Below are 21,920 nucleotides of genomic sequence, written 5' to 3'. Positions count from 1 at the left end.
TCGTTCTATGTACCTGGCTGGCGGCCATGAGAAGGGCTTGGGCAGCCCTCTGGGCATCGGTCTACCAGTAAATTTGAGTGAAGGGTCTATGACCAGTCCTCCCAGATTTGTTTCTATATTGTGTCACAGGCATCACTAGCTACTCGCTGCAGTACTGCCACAGATGTATATATAGATACTTTACCTATTTTGTCACTTTTAGGCCCCTTTCACAAGAGTTTTCCACGCAGGTGCGATGCGTGAAGTGAACGCATAGCACCCGCACTGAATCCTGACCCATTCATTTCAATAGGTCTGTGCACATGAGCGTCTTTTTTCACTTATCAGTTCTGCGTTGCGTGAGAATCGCAGCTTGTTCTATATTCTGCGTTTTCCACACCTTGGCCCATAGAAGTGAATGATAGGGGCATGGCCTGAATGGGCTTTGCACCTCATGGTGTCATTGAGACATAAAATAGTGCTGGTGGGTTTTTGTTTCTCCCCCCCACCTTTCGTTTTCTCTGTTTTGTGGTGTATCTGTTTATTTCTCCTCAGGTGAAGTAAGCCAGCTGGATACCGGGCAGCTTCAGGATTGGTCAGTTTAGCTGAAGGGTCAGTGATTTTCATTGGTTAAATCTGTTGCTGTCCGGTTGCTGGGCCTTGTTCTATTTTTATCTAGGAGCTGGATTGGTTAACAGTGCGGTGTGGCGGGAAGTTTACCTATTTAAGAAGGTGTCGCACCTGTGAAGATCAGTCGCCGTGTCAAGAGAAGAGAAGAGGCTTGTCCCGCCCGCCCTCCCTACATTTTGTCGCGGTCTTTGTTTCATTTTAGGGGGGGGGGTTAGTCGCTCAGAATTCTGGGTGGACTATTTCAGTATATGGACTTTAATATTATTCAATATGGTTTTATATTGGTTTAAAGTGGTTGTGTTATGTAACCCCCAAGAATTTAATAAAGACCGCGGCCTTTTCATCCATTTGAAGTTTGTGTTGTATTATTAACTATTAATAGGTTATTGTTGAATATGGCACCATGTGGCTTCAGTGAAAAACACATTGCATCCGGATGTAATGCTTTCCGGACGTAATGCCCCCCAGTGCCACCAGCTGTCCCCCCCAGTGCCTCCAGCTTGCCCCCCAGTGCCACCAGCTGCCCCCCAGCTCTACCATCTCCTCCTCCTAGCCTTGTTCCCAGCGCCAGTGAAACAAAATACTTACCTCTCATGTAGGGGCGCCGCGCCACAGCTCCTTCATCTTCTTCTCCGCGCGCTGCACTGTCGTCCTGATGTCACACAGTGTCAGGACATAGTGCACGCTTACGTGCACTATGTCCTGACGATGTGTCCGGGCTGGTGCGGGTCAGCGGGTGACCATGCAGCGGTGAGTAATAGCAAGCGTTTCACTCTCACTCCATGGTCACATGACATAAACAAATCCTCAATGCAAAAAATTTGCAGCAAGGATTTTTTTGTGTCGAATTAGTCGATTCAACTGAGTAATCGTTTCAGCCCTAAGCGCAGCACAATATACTCCCTCAGCAGAACCAAATACCACAGTGCAGCACAATCTACCATCTTAGCAGAACCAAATACCACAGTGCAGCACAAAACACTGCCCCGGCAGAACCAAATAACACAGATCAGCACAGAATACTGCATTAGCAGAACCAAATACCACAGTGCAGCACAATATACTGCCTTAGCAGAACCAAATACCACAGTGCAGCACAATATACTGCCTTAGCAAAACCAAATGCCACAGTGCAGCACAATATACTGCCTCAGCAGAACCAAATACCACAGTGCAGCACAATATACTGCCTCAGCAGAACCAAATACCACAGTGCGGCACAATATACTGTTTTAGCAGAACCAAATACCACAGTGCAGCACAATCTACTGTCTTAGCAGAACCAAATACCACAATGAAGCACAGAATACTGCCTTAGCAGAACCAAATACCACAGTGTAGAACAATATACTGCCTCAGCAGAACCAAATACCACAGTGTAGCACAATATACTGCCTCAGCAGAACCAAATACCACAGTGTAGCACAATATACTGCCCCAGCAGAACCAAAAACCCAGTGCAGGAAGGAATACTGCCTCAGCAGAACCAAATACCACAGAGCAGCACAAAATAGTTCTGCTCGCCCCACAGTATGAAACTATTATCGTCCTGAGGACAGCAATATTATTAAATTCAGGAGGGCGCTTGCAGCCAGTGGCCAGGTGCATAAGTGTCCGAGGTCCCTACATTAAGTAGGAGAAGCACGCTTGCAGCCAGTGGCCAGGTGCATAAGTGTCCGAGGTCCCTACATTAAGTAGGAGAAGCAGATCGTTCTATGTACCTGGCTGGCGGCCATGAGAAGGGCTTGGGCAGCCCTCTGGGCATCGGCCTACCAGTAAATTTGAGTGAAGGGTCTATGACCAGTCCTCCCAGGTTTGTTTCTATATTGTGTCACAGGCTACAGGCGTCACTAGCTACTCACTGCAGTACTGCCACAGATTTATATATAGATACTTTACCTATTTTGTCACTTTTAGGCCCCTTTCACAAGAGTTTTCCGCGCGGATGCGTGAAGTGAACGCATAGCACCCGCACTGAATCCTGACCCATTCATTTCAATAGGTCTGTGGACACGAGCGTCTTTTTTCACTTATCAGTTCTGCGTTGCGTGAGAATCACAGCTTGTTCTATATTCTGCGTTTTTTCACACCTTGGCCCCATAGAAGTGAATGTGGCTTCAGTGAAAAACACATTGCATCCGGATGTAATGCTTTCCGGACGTAATGCCCCCCAGTGCCACCAGCTGTCCCCCCCAGTGCCTCCAGCTTGCCCCCCAGTGCCACCAGCTGCCCCCCAGCTTTACCATCTCCTCCTCCGAGCCTTGTTCCCAGCGCCAGTGAAACAAAATACTTACCTCTCCTGTAGGGGCGCCGCTCCACAGCTCCTTCATCTTCTTCTCCGCGCGCTGCACTGTTGTCCTGATGTCACACAGTCACACAGTGTCAGGACATAGTGCACTATGTCCTGACGATGTGTCAGGGCTGGTGCGGGCCGACGGGAGACCATGCAGCGGTAATAGCAAGCATTATAGCAAAAAATTTGCAGCGAGGATTTTTTTGTGTCGAATTACTCGATTCAACTGAGTAATCGTTTCAGCCCTAAGCGCAGTACAAACTGCTCCCTCAGCAGAACCAAATACCACAGTGCAGCACAATGTACTGCCTTAGCAGAACCAAATACAACAGTGCAGCACAATATACTGCCTCAGCAGAACCAAATACCACAGTGCAGCACAATATACCACCTTAGCAGAACCAAATACCACAGTGCAGCACAATATACTGCCTCAGCAGAACCAAATACCACAGTGCAGCACAATCTACTGTCATAGCAGAACCAAATACCACAATGCAGCACAGAATACTGCTTCAGCAGAACCAAATACCACAGTGTAGAACAATATACCGACCCAGCAGAACCAAATACCACAGTGCATAACATATACTGCCCCAGCAGAACCAAAAACCCAGTGCAGGAAGGAATACTGCATCAGCAGAACCAAATACCACAGTGCAGCACAATATAGTGCCCCAGCAGAACCAAAAACCCAGTGCAGGAAGAAATATTGCCTCAGCAGAACCAAATACCACAGTGCAGCACAAAATAGTGCTGCTCGCCCCACAGTATGAAGGTCCCTACATTAAGTAGGAGCAGCAGATCTTTATATGTACCTGGCTGGCGGCCATGAGAAGAGCTTGGGCAGCCCTCTGGGCATCGGCCTACCAGTAAATATGAGTTAAGGGTCTATGACCAGTCCTCCCAGACGTAATGCGTTTTTCACTGATGGTTACTAGGAGACGTTGTTTGTAATCCTTCAGGTTTTTTTTCACGCGCAAACCCGCGCGGAAAAAAACTGAAACACTGAACGCAATCACAGACAAAACTGACTGAACTGGCTTGCGAAATGGTGCAAGTTTCACTCAATGCCCCCTCCGTATCGGTTGTGTGAAAGAGGCCTTTGGGTATATTAACACGTGGCAGATTTGTTGCAGGGGTTTGCATTACAAATTTCCAAAAATAAAATATACAAAATATATATATTTTTTTTTATCAGCTAAGGCCTCTTTCACACTTGCGTTGTCCGGATCCGGCGTGTACTCCACTTGCCGGAATTACACGCCGGATCCAGAAAAACGCAAGTGAACTGAAAGCATTTAAAGACGGATCCGTCTTCAAAATGCTTTCAGTGTTACTATGGCAGCCAGGACGCTATTAAAGTCCTGGTTGCCATAGTAGGAGCGGGGAGCGGTATACTTACCATCCGTGCGGCTCCCGGGGCGCTCCAGAGTGACCTCAGAGCGCCCCATGCGCATGGATGACGTGCCATGCGATCACGTCATCCATGCGTCTGGGGCGTCCTGACGTCACTCTGGAGCGCCCCGGGAGCCGCACGGATGGTAAGTATGCTACTCCCCCGCTCCCCGCTACACTTTACCATGGCTGCCAGGACTTTAGCGTCCCGGCAGCCATGGTAACCACTCTAAAAAAGCTAAACGTCGTATCCGGCAATGCGCCGAAACGACGTTTAGCTTAAGGCCGGATCCGGATCAATGCCTTTCAATGGGCATTCATTCCGGATCTGGCCTTGCGGCAAGTCTTTTTTTGGGGGGCCGGAGCAAAAAGCGCAGCATGCTGCGGTATTTTCTCCGGCCAAAAAACGTTCCGTTCCGGAACTGAAGACATCCTGATGCATCCTGAACGGATTTCACTCCATTCAGAATGCATTAGGATAATCCTGATCAGGATTCTTCCGGCATAGAGCCCCAACGACGGAACTCTATGCCGGAAGACAATAACGCAGGTGTGAAAGAGCCCTCAAAAGCTTCAAACTTTTGAGGTGCTAACAATAACCCAGAATGGTGACAAGTTTGCTGCAGGAGGCACGGGTTTGGTTAAAATAAATAAATACAATTATACATATCTATAACCGTGTAAAATAAAGTGTGCGTCCTATGCGTTTTATTACTTTGTATTCTTAGTAAACGTGCGATTTATTTGCAGCCTCTCGCCTCACAGACTACATACAGCACGACTGGGAAGCAGAGCTCCCTCTCTGGTCGCCGGCGGCACTGCAGCCAGAACATGCCAAACATGAGCATGGAGGATCAGAGACACAGTCGCTCGGCTTCCCCCTCCCCTTCAGTCAGCTCAATGTCGGAACGTTCCGAAGATGACGTCACGGAGCCTCGAATCCCGTGTCGCTCCGCTTCCGAAGGAAAGGAAAAGCAACAAGAAGGAAGAGCAATGGCGACACTGGATCGCAAAGTGCCCAGTCCGGAGGCTTTTCTGGGCAAACCGTGGTCCACCTGGATCGACGCAGCTAAAATACACTGCTCCGACAGTAAGAACACGGCCCCATCCAATTGCTGTGTAACCGATCAATCAGCCTGGCACAGCTTGGCTTTCTGTAGGCATCTAGATTGATATATAGAAAATAAAAGTGAGAGACCGGTCCCTGGTGCCCCCCGCGCTACTCCCTGTAGTCCTGGTCACAGAGACAAGACCCATGGACAGCAGAAGACATCTAGAAAGAGGGAGACTGAGTGTGTGTGGATTTACTGGGTGTCTATTAGAGAGAGGCCCATCCTTTAGTGCTGTCTGTGCTCCTCTGTGCACTGGGGCTTTGCCTGTGTATCCTAGCCATATGTGCTGTATGACAAGTGTGTGGTGGGCATGGAGGGTCCATGCTGAGGCTTCCCAGACATTGCTCTTTCCATTCACTGAGGTCTACATCCTGACTTTGGCTTTTCTTTCTCCCGCAGATGTAGATTTAGAAGAGACTGGAAAAGACGGTGGAAAAAGCAGGGAGGTTATGAGGCTTAATAAAGAAGGTAAGTGCTGTAGGTGTACATGGGTACCCTCCATTGAGTATTGGGTCGCCATGTTGACCAGCGAGCGTGGCTCATACCTCAAGGATACGTGTCCTGAAAGGGGGTTTCATAGGGTGATGTAAGCATGTTTGTATTGACTAACCTGCATGCTATTGAATGTTGGGCCCTGAGAGCACGCGCTCTCCTCCGAACATGTCCATGCGGCCACCTTTAATGGTTAGCGGTATGGAATCCATCAATCTCTAACCGTAAGGTACGACAGACAGATCTTGGTGTGCTTTCCAAGTGGCTACTGTTGCCCAACTTTTGGGGTACGGTCGTCGCACGTTCTGGTTTCTTGATACAATTTTGGAAGCCAAGATCAGGAGTGGATCATAAAAGGAGAGAAAGTATAAAGAACAGATAGGTCTTCTCTTTTTCTTTTTTTAAATTTGGCTTCCAGGTGTGGTCATACCCTTAGGGATGTCTTCCATTCTTGGTTTGTCTCAAGGGTTGTCCTTAAATCTTTTGGGCTGTAAAATGGTCAAAATGACTGCTAGAGTGATCTAACTACTGCCACCTTAGTATGCTCGTTCCTGCCTAAACATCCAGTCATGTCCAGCACGATCAGTTCCCAGGGCCTAGATTTCTTCAGCATAGTACGGAGCCAGACAATTGCATTAGTACCTAAAGGTACTATTACACTGACAGGTTCTCTCCCCATCAATCGCCTGCTCGCTACGGGAGGAGGCTGCTGCTATTACATTGAGCGGTCTCCTCAGTGTAGGGACGAGCAATCTGTAATGCCATCGCTCGTCCCTATACTTATTGTTTGCTGGCAGCAGAGCACCTATTACACGGCGTCGGCACACAAGGATTTTTAAACGTTAAAAGATCCTGATTACCCGATGAACAAGCATTTTCTCATTTATCGGGTGATTGGTGACCGTATTACACTGCCAGATGAACGCTAACGAGTGTTACTATGATTATCCATTGGTGTAATAGGGCCTTAACTGTGTTGTTGGGCATCTTTCGTTTTATTGCTTTACTTCCGTAAAGGTATCATTGACTCCTACAGAGTAATTCATCCACTGCTTGTAGAATGCTTTCACATACTCTGTTATTTCAGATGTGTTCCCCCTAATAACCCCATAATTCATGCTGTAAGACAAACCAGATTTGTTGGTCTGGAGGTTACATTGGCCTTAGGATGGAATATTTTAACATACCATGGTCTATACTGAAACATTGTAACTTGAAAGTATATTCATCATACAATGCCACAGAAGCTGCTGATCTGCGGCACATGTGATTACCTAGAAGATCCAACCAATCGGCATGGGCATCTCACTGGTAAAACACTGGTATTACTGAAGTGCATGCACTGATTGCTGCCTAGTAGCTCCTCTCTATGGTACAGTACGCTGTTACGTGTTCTGTACCGCTATCTACTTCTGCCAGGATGAAGTTCTGTCTTGGACATCAAGTGGGGATGTCTCGTGTTATTTTTCTGGGAGTTGTAACAATGTTACTGCACCTGGAAAGTGTCTTCTTTTTTACCAGAATTTGTGGAACCCACTTGCTGTGCCAAATATATGGTGTGTGTACCATAATTTAGTTTCCTTTATGACATGCTAGATAACTTTTGTTCCAACTTTTTGTCTGTGCCTTGTTTTGCTTCAGTTTTAGGCTACTTTCACACTTGCGGCAGTGTGATCCGGCAAGCAGTTCCGTTGTCGGAACTGCCTGCCGGATCCGCCGATCTGGATGTGACTGAAAGCATTTCTAAAAGACGCATCCGGATGCGAATCCGTCTCACAAATGCATTGCAAGAACGGATCCATCTCCCCGCTTGTCGTGCGGACAGACGAATCCGTCTTGTATCTTTTTTCACATTTTTACTGGTCTGTGCATATTTTGAATGCTGGCACTAATACATTCCTATGGGGAAAAATGCCGGATCTAGCCTTTAGTTTTTTTCGCCGGAGAGAAAACCGTAGCATGCTACGTTTTTTTCTTTTGCCTGATCAGTCAAAAAGACTGAACTGAAGACATCCTGATGCATCCTGAACGGATTGCCCTGCATTCAGAATGCATGGGGATATGCCTGATCAGTTCTTTTCCGGTATAGAGCCCCTGGGACGGAACTCTGTGCCGGAAAAGAAAAACGCTAGTGTGAAAGTACCGACAGTTTCTGATGCATGTTTTGGACAAAAAGACACAATCTCCAAAGTCGTAAAAAAAAGTGGTGAAACCTCCTGATGCTATAAAGCCCTATGGCATTCTGTTGCACATACAGATTTTTGTGGTGCATTGTGTTTAGTCTTCCCTTCACTTTCTAAAACAACATCACAGATTTAGGCCGAATGCACGCGGCCGTTTTTCACGGCCATGAGCGGTCTGTGGAACCGCGGCCTGGATTCCTGCTGAGAGCAGGAGCTCACGGCGTCATCGGTTGCTATGACGCCGTGCGCTCCCTGCTGCCGCCACAGTACAGTAATACACTGGTATAGATCATACCAGTGTATTACTGTACTGTGGCGGCAGCAGGGAGCGCACAACGTCATAGCAACCAATGACGCCGTGCGCTCCTGCTCTCAGCAGGAATCCAGGCCGCTGTTCCACGGACCTCTCATGGCCGTGAAAAACGGCCGTGTGCATTCGGCCTTAGATGTGGCTAACAATTCCAAATCTTAAATTTGGTGCAGACTAAAAATTGCGCTGGTACAATATTCTGGTGCAAAATAAACCTAAAGGCCTCTTTCACACGATCAGTATTTGTAAACCAAAACCAGGAGTTGGTCCGAAAAACAGAAGAGGCACAAATATTTCTATTATACCTTTTCTCTGTAGGTTCACATTCTAGTTTTGGCTTACAAGTACCGACCAAATACTGACCGTGTAAAACAAGCTTCAATGTGTTCTCTAGTCATTTTGTCTAATCAACGCTTGGTAATATCCTGTGGAAGTAATATTTTTCTACATGGTACTCGTCCTTCACGCCTCCGATGTTGTGGTCTGTACAGCACAGGCAGCAGGCTCTTCCACCCAGGTTCTGACCAGATGTGGCCACTTTTTTTTTTTAACTGTTTATCTGCATTTACCATTTACTATAAACTACTATAAAGATCTTCCTTCCACAGGTTATTGCCAAGCTCTGATGAGACGAAATGACCTGAGAACCCCTTTAAAACCGTATAAAAACCTATGCAGTCTATACAGTACTGTGAAGAAGCCCCTGTCCAATGATGTACATCTTCCAGCAGCTCTTTCTGTATTTTATAATAGTATAATATTATATTTGTTTTCTTATTTAGTTCACATTTTGGAACCAATTAGTTATGGTTTCAAGTAACAATGGTTTCAACTTGCAATGGTCGTCCTGGAACCAATAAAGATTGTGACCTGAGGGACAACTTGTAGAGATGCTCTTGGAAGCTGTCCTCTTTTTGGCTTTCTTTTTGCACTTTTTATTGTTGGCATGCTACATTGGAAATCATAAGGCAGAAACCAGGAATCCACCATTAGTAAACCTAATTTTGGTTTTCGTGTCAGTGCCAGACAGGTGCTCTACTTTAGGTACTTTCAGTTGTCCACTTGTGCTTTATGATGTATATTAGTCCTTTTTTTTCGCTGCTGTCTTTTAAGTCAATTTGCCATTTTCAGGAAAAGTTTCCTTGTGATAGTCTTGACTGTATGGTTTTGTATTTTTGAGTGTTCAGTGGTATTTGGAAGAGCGCTCTTTGTGTCTACTGTCAGATTCTCTGTGTGCACACTTACTGCGATCGCTTGATGTAAAAATGTCAAGTGCAGTTGATGTTCTAAGAAATGGAAGTGCTGCTTTTCTGAGTGACACACCAATTTAGTCGTATAATAGCCTGTGTTTTAAGTTGGCTCCTGTTGACTAGTCAGCAGTGAAATTGTCCACCAGACAATCGTTCCACCAGAGACAACTTTTATGTCAAATGAATTAAGTTTTGGGGGTTGCATGTACGCTGAATATTGTATTTTTTATGTCGGAAGCATGTATTATATTTTTCGTTAGAACTTAACGAACCAACATTACATATCTGAACTTATTTCTCAAATATTTCGATATGCTCCGCACTTTTATTTCTATCGATCTATCAATCATCAATTTACTGGAAATGTGTACTTGGTCTTTTAAAAAACATATGAAGAGGATTATTCCCATTCTCCCCCCGACATTTTTGAAGGGTCACTGAGCTTTCAAAAAACTTGATATGTCATAGCAACATATCAAAGGTTTTGATTGGTGTATATCTGAGTGTTGAGACCCTACCGATTGCTAGAATGAGGAGAGAGAAGTGCTCACATGGTGAGATGGAAGCGAAACAGGCTCATAGACTTCTAATAAGCACTTCCCTCTCCTCGTTCTAGCAATCATTCGCGGTCTTGGCACTCAAACTCACCAGATATTTTGCTATATCAAGTCTTTGGAAAGCTCAGTGACTCTTTAACAACTGCATCTTCTAAGTTTCTGTACCCATAACGCAACCACATCACTAGGTGCTGTGGCATCTGGAAGACCCATCTTCCTAAGTCCTTATTCAAACGAATATCATTTCCATCTGTTTGCTGCCATGTGTACTGTACAATTGATAGTTCAGAGACCGATACAAGTAAATGGTGCTGTCTACATCCTTGTGTTTAGTTTTTTGATATGGCTGTCTGAATTAGGCCATAACTGAGCATAATGATGTACATACATGTGCCATTTCTTCTGGTGACGTCACATGGCAGATGTTGGGTTGTTTCGGGTATCGAAATTTAGATACCCAATCAATACTTTTGTACCGGTTTTGATACGATACCGGGATTTCAATTTTATTCGATACTGGGCTGTGCTGCTGCGCAGTCTAGTATCACAGAATTTGGAGCGCGCTGCTGAGGAGAGACTGGAGGAGGAGGGGCGGGCGCACTGCACCACCAATGAAAGTTAACCTCTAATACAAATGCAGAAGGCGGCAGAATCACATAGCCGGCACCCTGCCTCTATTAGAGGGTGTTGCGATCAGCCGTAGTTAACCCCTCAGGTGCCGGACCTGAGGGGTTAACTGCTGCTGATCGCAGCTCCCTTTAAGAGGCAGGGTGCCGGCTATGTGATTCTGCCGGCAACGCTTCCTGTATTAAAGGTTAACTATCATTGGTGGCGCAGCGAGCCATCCTCTCCTCCCCAGTATTAAAAACATTGGTGGCGCAGTGTGCCCTTCTCACCTGTCTCTTCTTTATTCTGTAGTTAGTATGGGCAGCATAAAGCGGATGACAGGTTCCCTTTAAGTATAATCACCCCCTTTCCCAATTTTACATATAAAATATATAAACAATAAATAAACATATCACATATTGCCAAGTCCGAAAAGTACAAACTATTAAAATATAAAAAAAATCTTGGTGAACGCCAGAACAGAAAAAAAAAAAAACTGCGCGGTTCACGATTTATTTATTTTTTGTCACCTTGTCCGCCCAAAATATAGGATTGGACTGTTCCATAAAATGCGGAATGCACGCAGCTTTTTTTTTTTTTTTTTCGTGTGGTATCGAGTATCGAAACCGAATCCAAATTTTGGTATCGAAACGACCCTATGTACATCTGATGCATTCATTCTTAAAGGAGTTCTCTTGGGCTTTAACTATATTCTATGTTTCAGCTAACCTATGGAAGGAAGAGACTTTCAGTAGAACTTCCCCTTCCGTTGCGCTGCCGATTTTGCAATGTTGGCTGTGATGTGACTGCCCATTCTGTTCAGCTACACGAACACAATCACAGCCACGATTGCAGAATCGGTGGTGAAATGGAATGGTAAGTACTGCTGGAAGTCTCTTCCCTCCACAGGTTAGCTGAAACATAAAACATAGATAAACCCCTTTGAGCGTATTCTGTAAATCTGGTTACAACCATATTGAAAGTTAGATTTTTTTTATTTTATTTTTAAATCCTGTTTATTTTAAGTGTAGACAGTGGTTGTGTTCTGAAAGCTTCGGCTGTTTAATGCTTATACATTTTTTACAGGTCAAACTATCTTCCGGTTTTTATATCTTTCCACCTACGCGTTCTCGATGAGGAATGGCGTATAAAGATGCAGTGGCAGCACCGAAATACTCTGCTTTGAAAGGTCCTCGCTGGATTTTTCTCAGTGGCTTAGCACTGTAGATTCACAGAGATGTGTTTTTTTTTTTTTTTTTTTGTGTGTGGCACCTTACACATTGACCAATTTGTAATAAATGAGAAGTTGGAATTTAATTTATCGGTAATATATACTAAGTTCCATAATTCTCACCTCCCGGGTATGGAATTAGTGAAATTGCCTGTCGATTGGGTCTGATGTTATGTCCATAAAGTGCTTAAAGGGGTATTCAGCAGCTAGATGTTATACAGTTGTCAGATCAAAAATGTATGTACTATGGTTTTCAAGATCTCTGCTTGCATGACCAGGACAGATTTTATCACCTGGAATTTCAATTGAAGGTTAAGACCTCATTCGCATGACCGCGCTGTGTTTTGTGTTTCACAAATTGCAGATCCGCAAAACATGGATGCAGGGCCGCGGAAACGGAGCAACGGATGTGGACAACACACGTTGTGCTGTCTGCATCTTTTGTGGCCTCTTTCAAATGAATGCTTCCGCACCCGTTCCGCAAAATTGTGGAACAGCTGCAGACCCATTGATACGGTTGTGTGAATGAGTCCTAAATGACTGCAAGAAGTTATTTTACTGCCTCATTTACACCACCATTTTTCATTTTGCGAAAACGTGAAACATGGAGAATGGGTCAATGGGTCAGCACTACGATGTGGGGTCCGTGTTTTGCAGATCCCTGGTTTGCCGTCCGCAAAATGGACTGGGTCTTGTGAGAGAGGCCTTCGCTCAGATATTTGCCAAAGTAGTTAGTGCAGTGATGTAGCGGTCTTTATTACTATAAAGCAGGTTTACACCAGATAAACACATCATGATCGTCAGTCCCATAAAAATGAATGGAGCCGTGGACCAACATGCGCACCGCCACTCCATTCAGAGAGGGGAATCTAATTTAAGTCCATAGGATCCATTGCAAAACAGGTCTGTTGTAAAGTTCATATAACCTTAAAAATTGGGAAGAATTTCATTAGTGTGAACGGAGCCTAAATAATTTGCCTCTTCTGTTTTGCAGTCCATTGAACTGTTAAGTGGGCATATATACATTATATTAATTGTGTGTGGACTCACTAATTTCATTGGGACCTGTCAATCAACTAATGTGTATGGGGGAATTTTGACTTTCCCTCGGCTTTTGATGTGTGGGGGGGGGGGGGGGGGCAGGCTGTTAAATTTCAACATGTCTAATCCTTTTCTTATTAGAGCAACTGTCCACATGATCAACCCTATTAGACCAGGAATACAGCCTGGTAGAGTTGATCATGCTGGTTAAAACAATACCCTGATTATGTCTGTCTGTTGCCCTGTTGCCGAGAGAACTGCATTTTTAATGATATGCATTGACTTCCCTGGAGCACCAAGGGGCTGGCCAAAGCCCTCAGAGCACCAGTTTGTTTGCACCCCTTCCGCTTTTGTCCCTTCCCCTGGATTGACAGGGCTAGACATTAGTACTGACCACTGAGCCATTGTGCAGCGTATGTTTATCGTATACTGGAAAAACTGGCAAATATGTTAAAGGGGTATTCCTATCCTACCGCTGGGACCCCGCTGTATCTCCGGAGCTTGCATAGAAAGGAATGGAGCAGCTGCGCACATGTGCCACAGGCTGCTCCAGTCATTTCAGGGGAGCAGGAGGAGGCATGCAGGGGGTACGGTTCCCTATTCTCGTATTTGGTGGGGGTCCCAGTGGTAGGACTGATAGTTGTTGTTGAAAAATATTCCTATTGGAAATCTTGGACCCTGTCGCGCAATCTGTAAAGGGGCTGCTTGCTAGCAAAGAGCTATTACTTTTTAGTTGTCGTGTATATGGTATACTATGAAAGTGTCATTTTTACAGACGTTTTAGAGGGGAAAATCAGATCTAAGCACAGTCATGATGCAACTTTATTTCCTCCCTCCTTCCAACCATTTTTTCTGGTTGAATCGTATTGGTTGTTGTTTACCTTTTGCCAATCCAATAATCTATTTATTAATCTAGTCAGAATCAAAAGTAAAAAAACTGCATTGTATGAATGTTTTTGAAAAACTTAAACACACACACAAAAAAGCCAGAATAAGCACAAGTGAGACTTTTTTTTAAACTTTTTTGAACCTGTGGTCTTTGGTGCTTTTTTCTGTCCCCCCCCCCCCCTCAAAAAATGCATTAAAGAATGAATGTGTGCCTGTACCCTAAGGCTACTTTCACACTCACGTTTGGTGCGGATTCGTCATGGATCTGCACAGACAGATCCGTTTAGATAATACAACCATCTGCATCAGTTCAGGGTGGATCAGTTTGTATTATCTGTAACATAGCCAAGACGGATCCGTCTTGAACACCATTGAAAGTCCGTTTTGTAGTGTGCCAGATTGTGTCATAGAAAACTGATCGGTCCCCATTGACTTACATTGTGTGTCAGAATGGATCCGTTTGGCTCAGTTTCGATAGTTGGACGCCAGAATGGTTTTGGTGTCCGCCTCCACAGCGGAATGGAGACGGAACGGAGGCAAACTGATGCATCCTGAGCGGATCCTTTTCCATTAAGAATGCATTAGGGCAAAACTGATCCGTTTTGGACCGCTTGTGTGATCCCTGAACAGATCTTACAAACGGAAAGCCAAAACACCAGTGTGAAAGTAGCCTAAGTCTGTTCTGATTTTTAGCCTTTAGATGTAAACAAATAGGTTTGATATATTTGAGCAAATAGAGATCTTGAAAACAATGAGAAAGCTAACAAAAAAGATATATATTAGATGTAAAACTCATTATGAAAAGAGTAAGCTTAAAGGGGTTTTCTAGTATTAAAGGGGATTTGTCACACCGAAATGCAGTGCCATCTGACAGCGCCATGTTACAGCGCAGGAGGATCAGAGCAGATAGATATATATTTTAGTGCGAAAAGATTCTGTAAAACTTGTCATTTATACATTGATATGTCTGCTTTTTCCACCTACTGTGAACAGCTATTGGTACAGGAGGGAGACGTTATCAGTGATTGATAGCATAAAGGCCCCTTATCACTGCTAGATATAGCAGACGATTGTCGGGAAAGATTTGTTCCTTCCAGGCAATCGCCTGCTCATCAGTGAAGGAGACCGCGGCACATACATGCAGTGATCTCCTCCACATTGTAGGGAGGAGTGATCTCTTATGCCATTGCTCGTCCCCATACATGTTCTCTGTTTGTGATTATCTGGCCGATGTAAAGGAGCCTAAAGTGTGATACCTGTCAGTTACTGAAACGCCTCCTTCCTTTACCAACAGCTGGTAGAAAAAGCAGAGATTGCTGGTCAGTCGCTATCCAGCTCGGACAGTAAAGGCCTCCATGTCCATAGGACACAAGATGGCGGCAGTCACATGACTTGCCTTAACCTATTCCTCCTGCTGTCTCCGACTTCCTCAGCTGCAGTAACTGGATACCTTTTGGTACATGCTCCGACCCAGAAGACTCTGCTGCCTGTATCTAGTTACCGTTCAGCGCCTGTGCCAAAGTGGATGGAGCCAGGGAAAGCCCGGGGAAGCAGTTATTTGCATCATCTTGCATCCTATGGATGCAGAGGATGCCAGCCTTCTCTGTTTATATTGCAGATACTAGGGCGGCTGGTGGTCCAAAACGGATCAGTTTTTCCCTAATGCATTCTGTATGGAAAAGGATCCGCTCAGAATGCATCAGTTTGCCTCCGTTCCGTCTCCATTCCGCTTTGGAGGCGGACACTAAAACGGTGCTTGCAGCGCTTTGGTGTCCGTCTGACGAAACTGAGCCAAACGGATCCGTCCTGACACACAATGTAAGTCAATGGGGACGGATCCGTTTTCACTGACACAATATGGCACAATAGAAATCGGATCCGTCCCCCATTGACTTTCAATGGTGTTCAAGACGTCTTGGCTATGTTACAGATAATACAAACGGATCAGTTCTGAACGGATGCATGCGGTTGTATTATCTGAACTGATGCGTTTGGTGCAGATCCGTCATGGATCTGCACAAACACGAGTGTGAAAGTAGCCTTAGGCCTCTTTCACACTTGCATTGTCCGGATCCGGCGTGTACTGCACTTGCCGGAATTACACGCCGGATCCGGAAAAACTTAAGTGTACTGAAAGCATTTGAAGACGGATCCGTCTTCAAAATGCTTTCAGTGTTACTATGGCAGCCAGGACGCTATTAAAGTCCTGGTTGCCATAGTAGGAGCGGGGAGCGGGGGAGTGGTATACTTACAGTCCGCGCGGCTCCCGGGGCGCTCCAGAATGACGTCAGAGCGCCCCATGCGCATGGATGACGTGCCATGCGATCACGTGATCCATGCGCTTGGGGCGCCCTGACGTCGCTCTGGAGCGCCCCGGGAGCCGCACGGACGGTAAGTATACTGCTCCCCCGCTCCCCACTACACTTTACCATGGCTGCCAGGACTTTAGCATCCCGGCAGCCATGGTAACCATTCAGAAAAAGCTAAACGTCGGATCCGGCAATGCGCCCAAACGACGTTTAGCTTAAGGCCGGATCCGGATCAATGCCTTTCAATGGGCATTCATCCCGGATCCGGCCTTGCGGCAAGTCTTCAGGAATTTTGGCCCGAGCAAAAAGCGCAGCATGCTGCGGTATTTTCTCCTGCCAAAAAACGTTCCGGTCCTGAACTGAAGACATCCTGATGCATCCTGAACTGATATCTCTCCATTCAGAATGCATTAGGATAAAACTGATCAGGATTCTTCCGGCATAGAGCCCCGACGACGGAACTCTATGCCGGAAGAAAAGAACGCAGGTGTGAAAGAGCCCCAAGTTGCGAACATTTTTGGCAATGTGTAATTTTTTATTTTTTTTTTCATTTTGCTACTGCTCTAAAATGCTGCAACTTTTCTGCATGAAAATCTGCCACATTTCCGCCACACGTGGATGTACCCTGAATATCCCGTTACTTTTTAAAGCAAGAGAAGTCCTTCTGACTATAGAAATCCAAAGCAAATTTCCACGGACATTTGGACAAACACTAAATAGTTTGCATATTTTATCTACTGTGGTATGCATAGTTGTATTTAGATGGCTTCACTATGGCTGTATATCGGAACTGTCAAAAAAAACGGATTCAGCCATGTGTACTCGGGAAGCTTAGAAAGGTTTCCATGAAAACATATGACTGAATGTGATCCCATTCTTATCACTATGTGACGTCTGAATTCAGCCTAAGAGACTCCACCTCAGGTCACAAATACAGAGCCATAATTTATGGCACGTCATCCTAGAAGTGCCCGAAACATATAATTGGATCGGGAGAGCAGTGTTGGCCCGGTAAGCAACTTTTAATAAGTGGCAATAAAAAAGTAATTACTCTAATCAAAGTGGGAGGGACGGGACACGAAATAAAAAAATAAAAAGTTAACCCATTAAATGCTTCATGGTTGGTGTCCTGTGATTCACAAAATTGATTGGAACTGAATTCACGTGCCACAGAATTTTGTTTCCCCAACCCCTCTTCCCCTAGTAACCCCTCTCTATCTCCCCCACCCACAAAGATGTATCATATGCACAGGATTAACACTGAATCATATTTTCCTATATCTGCTCTCCTACTTCCATTCAAATGTTTCTTGGGGATGGTCTAATATCCTTAGTTTCCAGTATTTGTAATAGTTTTGAACACTCTAATAACCATGTTAAAAAAATAAAATAAAAATCATGTTAAGAAAAATATATTCTAAATCCATTCATAAATCGCATATATTTGTTTTGTATTTTGCTTTTATATAATTGATATACAAGTGTATTCTCTTTGTGACGTTAGCTAAGTTTCATTAGCATTTCCTTGTTGCACCGAGTGTCTTCACAGCTAACATTATTGTGGTCAGCAGGACATGCTTCAGACATGAATTGGCATTTATAAAGCATATCTTTCACTAGTCCACATCATATGTGTGTCTTTGGAAGGACTAATAAGAAAGAATGCAAGATGTCTCAGGCTAGAACACAGGTCATGTGCTGGGGAAATAGAGAAGTTGAGTAATAATTAAAGAATGTCCTAATAGCTCTGTACTGCAGTTCTACAGCATAGCATTGGCACTCCTACTTCTATGCAATGGTAGCCTAAAATCACTCATTCTTTTGTTTGCTTAAAAGAAAAAAAAATAGATTTTCTTGGAACATATAGTATTTTATATATATATGAAAATGTCCAAAATTGAAAGGAATATGCATACAGAGCACTCGGGAAGTCTTCCGCCCCATTCACTTTCTTCACGTTTTATTATGTTACAGCCTTCTGCTAAAAAAATTAAAAAATAATCTAGTTTTTCCCTATCGCTCTGCACTCAATACCTCCATAGTGACATGGTGTGTCCAAAATCTTTACTAATTTATTGAAAAGGAAAATTTTAAATATTGCTTTGACATAAGTATTAAGATCCTATGAGATACCGGACTGGTATTGCAGGAGCGCACGGCGTCATAGCAACCAATGACACCGTGCTCTTCTGCAATGCCAGTCCAATATCTCGCGGACCGTGTTCCACGGACGTCTGCATGAGGTTTTAGTAGTGGAACCACATCCCAACTGCTGAAAAAACACCCCCACAGCATGATGCTGTCACCACCATGCTTTACTGTAGGCATGGTATTGGGTAGTGCCTAGTTTTGAGGCCAGAAAGTTCAATCTTGGCTTCACCAGACCAGAGAATCTCAGCTATTTCTGTCAGCCCCATACAAATATATGGGGAGCGCACTCCCCTTTCATTTCTAAGGGGGCAGACAGAAATAGCCAAGCAGCCGGCTGGTGGATTTAGGGCATCTCGCCTCGTCTGAGAGTCGTTTGGCTGCTTTTTTTTTTTTTGCAAACTTTCATGTGTCTTTTCTGAGGTGGGCCTTTTTTCTGGCCATAAAGCCCAGATTAGTGGAATGCTGTAGTGATGGTTGACCTTCTGTATGATTTTCCTATCTGCACATAGGATCTTTGAAGCTCAGCCAGAGTGACAGTTGGGTTCTTGGTCACCTCTCTTATAAAGCTCGTTTTCCCCTTAGTTTGTAGGCTGGCCAGCTCTATGAAGAGTCCACGTTGTTTCACACATCTTCCGTTTAAAAACTATGGAAACTACTGTGCTGTTGGGAACTTTCAGTGGAGGAAATTTTTTTGGTGCTCTTCTCCAGATCTGTCACACAATCCTGTCTCTGAGTTCTACAGGCAGTTCATTCTTCCCCATGGCATGGTTTCTGCTCTGCTATGCATTGTCAGCTGTAAGACCGGGGACCTGAGACGGGGGTCTGTCTTTCCAAATCGTGTCCAATCAACTGAATTTGCCACAAGTTGACTCCAATCAAGGTGTAGAAAGCAGCTCATAGATTATCAAGAAAAATGGAAGGCCCTCAGAGCAAAATTTCCAGTATCGTAGCACTGAATGCTTATATCCATGTGAAATTTTAGTTTTTCCTTTTTAATATGTTTGCAAACATTTATAAAATGTTGGTTTCATTTTCTCATAAGTGCAGATTGATAGATTTTTTTTAATTTTTTTTTAACACAAGACCACAACATAACAAATTGTGAGAAAAGTCAAAGGGTCTGAAGACTTTCCGAATACACTGTATCTGGCACTTGCAACAAATTTGAATATAACATTTGGAGATTTTTTTTTAAATGAATTTACGAATTCTTGCTTGGGCTACGTTCACATCTGCTATGGACAGTTTATTAGGAACCTTTATTGCAGATTGCATTGTTTTTGAGAGGAATGGTAGCTCTGTATTCAGGACTAAATGCCTTACACCACTGTGGAACCCAACAGACCCTATGCCTGTTACCAGCAGTGTCCGCTGGGCCACGGATCCAGCATTGGGGTTTCCCTTTATGACGTAAAGCACTACACAGATATGAATAGAACCTAAGACTCTGTTCACATCTTGATTTAAAGGCGCCATTAGCATATGTAGTTATCCATTCAGGAATGCCTCTAATATTAAATGCTTCTAAAATAAATAAAAAATTTGGGGGGGGGGATTTAATATTTGCGGTGTTTCTGGTGTCAGTTTTCCATTTGTCTTTGTTTTGTGTTGCTGCAACAAATTTACGACGTGCCACTGGGTTTATATAAATTTGGCGTGAGTGGCGATATGATTTAGCCACTGTCGGTGAAAGTATGCCATGGACAAGTCACATACAAAGCACAAACTTTGCATGATTGTTATATTTTTTTGCCACAAAACTGGCGTTGCAGATTTAAAAAATGTCCCTCTTTATGTTTTAAGTTTGACAGAGCATCAAAATCCAGTAGCTCCAGTACACACTAGCCCTCAATAGCAGATCACACATGTTAAGTTAAAGGATAACTGTCACATTTAGACCCTAATTTCAATTTTCATATATGTAGTTACTAATAACATGATATTCCAGAATCAGTTACTATTAGACTGACTTACCCCATATTTAATAAGATTCAGCCCTTAGCAACCAGTCTGCATAAAACTGCAATTTCACTATTCAGTTAAGATGGCCGCCACTGCCCTCACCCTGACGCTAATCCCGCCTGCCCTCACTAGCCAGTAACAATAGCCCCCCAAAGGTGTCAGTAACCAGAGCCCTCCCCCCTAAAGGGTTAATCTCCTGCAGCACAAAGGGGTCCTCTTACCACACGTTGCTTTCATTTATACACTGAGCAGATGGCAGATCTCCCTTCCCTGGTCTGCGCTGCTCCAACTCTGCATTCTCCAGCTCTGCTGAGTGAGGGAGCGTCTGCCAAGCGCAGGGACAGGGAGAAGTGCACACAGCCCAGGCACTGTTATCAGCTGCTGGGGAAGACCTGGCTTTAACCATTTACTTACAGTCCCTGGCTGTCAGTAATCTGACCTTGCACGCAGCGTGCTTCTGCGTCCTCCGTCCTTCAACACATAGACGGACCATGCCTAGCAACCTGATTTTAAGCACAGGTAAAAGTAGGCTGTACAGGGAATAAAACTGTGGAATTAAGGGGTAATTGAATACACAGTGAAAAGTTGAAATAGGGCCACCAAGGAGATATTAATCACCACAATCCAATACTCAAAAAAAAAAAAAAAAATTAATACGACAGTTATACTTTAAAGGATTTGGGAGAAATTCTGCAGCATTCAATGTCTTCAATGCAAGTCCTAATTTATTCACCAAGAATGCATTCTTGATGAATAAATTAGGAATTGCATTGAAGACATCGAGTGCTGCAGTATTTCTCCCAAACCCTTTGATTGTCAGGGGCCCTCTGGGCTAGGGCCTAACACTGCTGGCACCGCCACTCTATTGGCTGTCCAATTTGGACCCGACAATAGTACTGTTTCATGTTGGAGCCATGTGTCTAGAGTCGGCCACTGCAAATTTTAAAGGGATTTTATGAGATTCTTCCTTAATATCAGAATGGCAGGGGGCCAATACCTGGGATCCCCACTGATCAGAGGCCACTGCGCTCACCGCCACCTTGCAGCTTACGAACTACATTGCCATCCCCTGGATAGCAGCTGTGCTTGGTACTGCATCTTAACCCAATTCATGTCAATGGGCCTGAGCTGCATCTAGGCCATGTGACTGATGAACTTGACATCACTGGCAGGGGTGCCAGAAAAACGGCCATCAATATCAGAATCTAGGAAAACCACCTTTAAATGAATGCTTCATACTTATTTACTATAGATTCTGTGGTGCTAGATTTAGTGGAAGGTTTGGATGTTCTACTATGTGCTTGTGATATGTTTTAGGCTATGTTGGCTCATTTTTCTATGTTTTTCTGCTCTGTATTATTTACAGGAAAACAAACATCTGTTAATGTTCCTATTGATTTCAGTTGGATTTTTGTGTAACTGTTAATATTCCTTCAGGCTCTAGTTGCTTTTTGTGGGCAGAACAGCATTACAGATCCAATAAAAGTAAAAACGAACCCATCATCGAGTCCTCAGAAGTGGAAGTATT

The 21,920-nt window shown here is 44.3% G+C and overlaps 1 protein-coding gene across 2 annotated transcripts in view; it reads left to right on the top strand.

The window, feature by feature from the left end:
• Positions 1-5,249: 5,249 nt before the first annotated feature.
• The window catches only part of ATXN7L1 (ataxin 7 like 1), a 117,854-nt gene continuing 101,183 nt past the window's right edge, over positions 5,250-21,920 (top strand). For both annotated transcript variants that reach the window (XM_044280179.1, XM_044280178.1), the window contains exons 1-2: positions 5,250-5,390; positions 5,812-5,880. In XM_044280179.1, the coding sequence (XP_044136114.1) occupies positions 5,294-5,390; positions 5,812-5,880 (166 nt within the window). In that variant the 5' untranslated portion in view covers positions 5,250-5,293. The remainder of the gene's footprint in view (positions 5,391-5,811; positions 5,881-21,920) is intronic.

Source organism: Bufo gargarizans, chromosome 2 (genome assembly GCF_014858855.1).
Source record: "Bufo gargarizans isolate SCDJY-AF-19 chromosome 2, ASM1485885v1, whole genome shotgun sequence".
In the NCBI taxonomy this organism is placed as follows: Eukaryota; Metazoa; Chordata; class Amphibia; order Anura; family Bufonidae; genus Bufo; species Bufo gargarizans.
This window is presented reverse-complemented; position numbering and strand designations above follow the sequence as displayed.